At 46.4% G+C, this 5,567-nt stretch overlaps 1 protein-coding gene across 3 annotated transcripts in view; it reads right to left on the reverse strand.

Annotated features, from left to right (window-relative positions):
* The window catches only part of EXOG (endo/exonuclease (5'-3'), endonuclease G-like), a 24,826-nt gene extending 22,101 nt beyond the window's left edge, over positions 1–2,725 (reverse strand). For all 3 annotated transcript variants that reach the window (XR_824887.1, XR_824886.1, XM_010835499.1), the window contains exon 1: positions 2,523–2,725. Coding sequence is in view for 1 of the 3 variants with exons in the window: in XM_010835499.1 (XP_010833801.1) it covers positions 2,523–2,685 (163 nt within the window). In the remaining 2 variants the exon portion in view is untranslated. The remainder of the gene's footprint in view (positions 1–2,522) is intronic.
* Positions 2,726–5,567: the final 2,842 nt, after the last annotated feature.

The following is a 5,567-nucleotide window of genomic DNA, read 5'->3' on the forward strand; positions in this document are numbered from 1 at the left end:
CTTCCTGATGTCCAAGCTGGTTTTAGAAAAGGCAGAGAAACCAGAGATCAAATTGCCAACATCTGCTGGATCATTGAAAAAGCAAGAGAGTTCCAGAAAAACATCTATTTCTGCTTTACTGACTATGCCAAAGCCTTTGACTGTGTGGATCACAATAAACTGTGGAAAATTCTGAAAGAGATGGGAATACCAGATCACCTGATCTGCCTCTTGAGAAATTTGTATGCAGGTCAGGAAGCAACAGTTAGAACTGGACATGGAACAACAGACTGGTTCCAAATAGGAAAAGGAGTTCGTCAAGGCTGTATATTATCACCCTGTTTATTTAACTTATATGCAGAGTACATCATGAGAAACGCTGGACTGGAAGAAGCACAAGCTGGAATCAAGATTGCCGGGAGAAATATCAATAACCTCAGATATGCAGATGACACCACCCTTATGGCAGAAAGTGAAGAGGAACTAAAAAGCCTCTTGATGAAAGTGAAAGTGGAGACTGAAAAAGTTGGCTTAAAGCTCAACATTCAGAAAACGAAGATCATGGCATCCGGTCCCACCACTTCATGGGAAATAGATGGGGAAACAGCGTCAGACTTTATTTTTCTGGGCTCCAAAATCACTGCAGATGGTGACTGCAGCCATGAAATTAAAAGACGCTTACTCTTTGGAAGGAAAGTTATGACCAACCTAGATAGCATGTTCAAAAGCAGAGACATTACTTTGCCAACAAAGGTTCGTCTAGTCAAGGCTATGGTTTTTCCTGTGGTCATGTATGGATGTGAGAGTTGGACTGTGAAGAAGGCTGAGCGCCGAAGAATTGATGCTTTTGAATTGTGGTGTTGGAGAAGACTCTTGAGAGTCCCTTGGACTGCAAGGAGATTCAACCAGTCCATTCTAAAGGAGATCAGCCCTGGGATTTCTTTGGAAGGAATGATGCTAAAGCTGAAACTCCAGTACTTTAGCCACCTCATGCAAAGAGTTGACTCGTTGGAAAGGACTCTGATGCTAGGAGGGAATGGGGGCAGGAGGAGAAGGGGACAACAGAGGATGAGATGGCCGGATGGCATCACTGACTCGATGGACGTGAGTCTGAGTGAACTCCGGGAGTTGGTGATGGACAGGGAGGCCTGGCGTGCTGCGATCACGGGGTCGCAAAGAGTCGGACACGACTGAGCGACTGATCTGATCTGAAACTGTAGCTATTTCATTAACTGTTAAATAAGAATCCGATATTACTGGGCTTTCACATCGAATTTTCAAATCTCTGCACCACACAATGCAGTGTGCTCAAGAAAAACTCCTGTCATCGATATAACTGAATGGGAGACAGCCTACCTATTCACCATGCTTTAAGAGTTAATGTGGGGACAAAAGCATATAGACTTAATTTTTTATTTTTTTTTTTTTTTAAGACCCTCATTCAGGGACTTCCCTGGCAGTCCAGTGGTTAAGACTCCAGGCATCCAATGCAGGAGGTGCTGGTTCAATCTAGGGTCAGGGAACTAACATCCCACATAACTCGCAGCCAAAAAAAAAAAATAAAAGCCAAAAACCCAAACAACAACAACAACAAAAAGACCACCTTACTGACACGCTTCCTCAATGTTCTGGTACTGAGGCAGAGATGTATGCTGCAGCAGGACAGTGGTAAAACCGGCTTTTCCTAGTGGGAGAAACTAAACACCCACTGGACAGGGAGTCCGTTTCCAAATAACCCTCTTTCGATGCCCTCTCCAGGCTTCACCTCACCAGAGTAGCCCTCTCGCTAAATGCCAAGTGTCAGAAGGAGCAAATGAAATGTACATGTTGGAGACAGAAATGAGCATGAGCTCATCTACTTTGTTAAACATAAGGTACACCTGGTAACTTGCAGATTTACTTGCCTTGAAGAAGGCTAGCAGATGTTCTTCATTTAAACAATGATAAAAGGAGGACAGCTCCGGGATCTGCTAAAACAGCGCTCCCCAACCTTTTTGGCATCAGGGGCTGGTTTCCTGAAAGACAATTTTCTCAAGGACCCGGGGGTGGGCCTATGGTTTCAGGATGATTCAAGCTCATTACATTTAGTGTGCACTTTATTTCTATTATTATTACATGAGCTCCACCTCGGATCATCAGCCATTAGATCCCGGATCTTTGCGACCCTTGTGTTAAAACTATGGGGTCCTTCGTTCATTCATCTATACTTACTAGACGCCAATTATGTACCAGGTACTGGGCCGTGTATACGGTGGAGAACAAAACTTAAACACGGTCCGAGCGCTTATGGAGCTAACAATCGAAGGGAGGACAGAAGATAGTGAAAACCACGTGTGGGGATCAGTACTTGGGGGATAGTAGACCCCAGCGGGAAGGAGTACACGGAGCCGGCAGGTGAAACGCGCCGTGGGGAGGAGGCAGAACCGAGAGACTGGACAGCGGATGACCAAGGGCTGGGCGAGTAGCGACAGCGCGCGTCCATGGTTACGGCTCCCGGCCGAGGCAGTAGCCGGGACCCGAGATCTGGGGGCCCACACACTCACCGTCCGGCTCCCTCACCACCACCGCTGGCTCAGCATCCCGACTCCAGAGGAACTGCACGACCACGAGCCCAGTGCTTGCAGCGCCCGCGACAGCTCCGGCCACGAAGCCACTCAAAAAGCGCCGGGACCCACGGAGACGGGAAGCAAAACTTTTAGCAGCCATCTTGCCCGAGACGCTAGCCTTTTGCCGCAGCGCATGCACGCTCCAGGTCGGCCGCTTTAAAGCCAATCGCAATCACGGCGCCCAGACACGCATGCGCCACCTCGAGTCGCCTGGCACGGAGGCTCTCCCGGACGCCGGGGGCTGGAGCGCAAGCTCGCGCCCTCTGGTGACCGACCTGGAAGCCCAGGCACACGCAGGCTCCACCTCGTCCACTTGGACCGGGTGATGCGTGAAGGCATGACGCCGTGAGGTCTCAGTGTGTGCACATACAATCCTTTTAGTCCCACTTAATAGGTGAGTACACCACTTGCACATGCTTACAGTAAGGTCCTAAGAACCGAGATTCCAACTCAGATCTGATTCTAAACCCTGTGCCACATTAGGTGTGTTCATGATACGTGGCTTTGAAGTCGCGTGGTACACAAATCCTAACTTCCAAAGGCAGCTTTGCACCTCCTAAGGAGTTTCTTGACAAGACAGTACTCCATGGTAGTTCAGGACTCAATCACAGCACAGGGTTTTGGATCCCCACTCACCCACTTTCCACCTGCTTCCTCTTTTGAACAAGAATAATAATAATACTTCTTAGGCCCTAGGGTTCTTGTGAGGATCAAAGATTAAGCATATAGTGTGTTGAGAAGAACCTGAGGCATGTTGTTAAATGCCCTGTTAATATTTACAATTTGTTATTTAGCTCTGCTTTCTATATGAAATCCAGATTGCTGAATGCTTGCTGTCTAAAAAAGGATGTTTTATACACTCCCACTCACAAATAGGTCTTCATTTTGCAGCATAATCTCTAGCATTCATGTGGACTTAGTTCACTAAGCAGGAAGCCATTGCTAACTTCAATGTAGACACTGTTTTGAGTTTCATGACTCCATGCCTCCTCCCAGGAGTACCTGTCATGAAGTCATTTTGTATCATCCCCTGGGCCTCTGACACTAACTGGTTTAGCTAGGTCAACCAGAGTGTTCCTAAGGATTTTGAATCTGGAACTTTCTCCAGGTAGCAAAGTTGTGACAAGTGGAACTCTGGCACCTAAGGCCTTTTTTTCCTGCTAAGTAGTCAAAGAGCAGATGCATCTGGTTTTGCACAGAACGCAAGGGGAGCAAATGCTGAGACAGGTGAAGGTCTGTGATGCCAAACCCCGTTTCCAAGGCCCCTGAAGAAGTTCAGACATATCCTGCCTTTACCCAGAGCTGGGCTGGCCACTTGTCCCAGGATCCTTCCAGCAAAGCCCCCTTTTGTTCAGTGGTGTCTGGCATCTGCAGTCAAGAATCCAGACAAATACAACCAGGCAGCATTAGTTATCTGCAGGTTTCAAAGCTGCTTCCATCAGAATTTACAAAATATACACATTCACTTAAGAGGTATTTCTCAAGGCCCTCCCGAATGCCATACACTGAGCTAAGCACTAGAGAGGGGAATGGTGGGTGACTTCTCCTCGTCTACATCCTGAACTTGGAAACAATGGTGGGACCCCATATTGGGTCCCAAGAGTCAAGAATTAGAAGTAAAGATTGCCTGACTCTGGGTAGGGTACCGCCTCTGAGCCTGTTGGCCTACCTTTAAAATGAAGGACTAGTAGTTTTAAAACTGTCATTAGGGAAACTTTAGTATTCCATAGGGGTGCTTCAGAAGTCAGGGAAGGAGGGGAGGCAGGCTGAATGGCCCCTGAGCCTTCTTCTTGCTCATGTGGGCAAGCCTGCTTTTATGAACTGGTTTGTATTTCCATTTCTTTTTTTTTTTAACTGAAAAAAATTCCTTTGCTGAAGAGAAAGCAACCAGATGGCCCCTGCAGTCCAAACTTCCAATGTTGTTAGCACCAAGGTCTTTATTCAAAAACATTATTGGCCTTTTGTCTTCCTCTCCTTCTCATGATTAAGGACACTCACGGATAAAAGGTGAACTTCCTAACACTTAAAAAGGACAAAATGGACCCAAAACTGAACAGGAAGTTCCTAAATAAAGGGCCCCTCCCTTCATCAAAAATTGTTCCCTAGTGTTCCAAGCAAGTTATTTAATCTTCATAATAAAGTGAATAAAAACACACTGACCCCACCAGAAGGATTCAAAGCTGTTGTTTCTCCACACTTAACAAGTACTAGTCACAAGCCCAAAAAAAAAAAAAAATCATTTATCTTACTGCAGAAAGCAGTGAGGTGATTTCTGAGTCTTTCCTGTATATTATAGAGACTATAATTATTTTATTCGCAAGGAACCATGTTTGCATTTAGTGAGGTAACTCAGAAACTCCAAAAGACCTGACTGCTGATGGACATCTGGGGAGGTGTTCCATCACTGTATTTTTTAATAGCTCAGCAAGTGACCCGGCTACTCAACCATGTTTCAAATGGCAGCACGTGTATTCCGCAGTAGTCCTGAATATGACGTTTTTTCTGGGTTTCTCTGCTTCACTTACAAAAATAGTGCTCAGGGCTGTCTGCCAAGCACATAGGACTGTGGGGGTAGCGTTGCGTGGAGGTCTTGGGGATTTGAAAATACACCCCTGCTCTGCAGGAACATAAAGAGTCCCAGGATGGTCCACGAAGGAGATGCCCGCTGTGTCTCCAACTAAGTCCTGAGCCTCTGAAGGGCAGAACTGGAGACTTATGCTTAATCACCCACAGGACCTTGGCAGCCTGGTATCAGCCATTAACGAGTGCACGTGTCCCAAACAGGAACTCACAGAGGTGCTCAAGTTGGCCCTGTAAGTGGGAGAACAGAACCCCCCTGCCATGTGATTAAGAGAGACCACAGGGTTTTTTTATTATTATTATTTTATTTTCATATACAAAAAGATAAAACTTGAAATAGTTCTAGATTTTTCCTCCTATTCTGTTGGGGTGTGGCTGCTTCTTCACACGGGGGGTTGGGGG

Source organism: Bison bison, unplaced genomic scaffold, assembly GCF_000754665.1.
Source record: "Bison bison bison isolate TAMUID 2011002044 unplaced genomic scaffold, Bison_UMD1.0 scf7180017864043, whole genome shotgun sequence".
Lineage (NCBI taxonomy): Eukaryota > Metazoa > Chordata > Mammalia > Artiodactyla > Bovidae > Bison > Bison bison.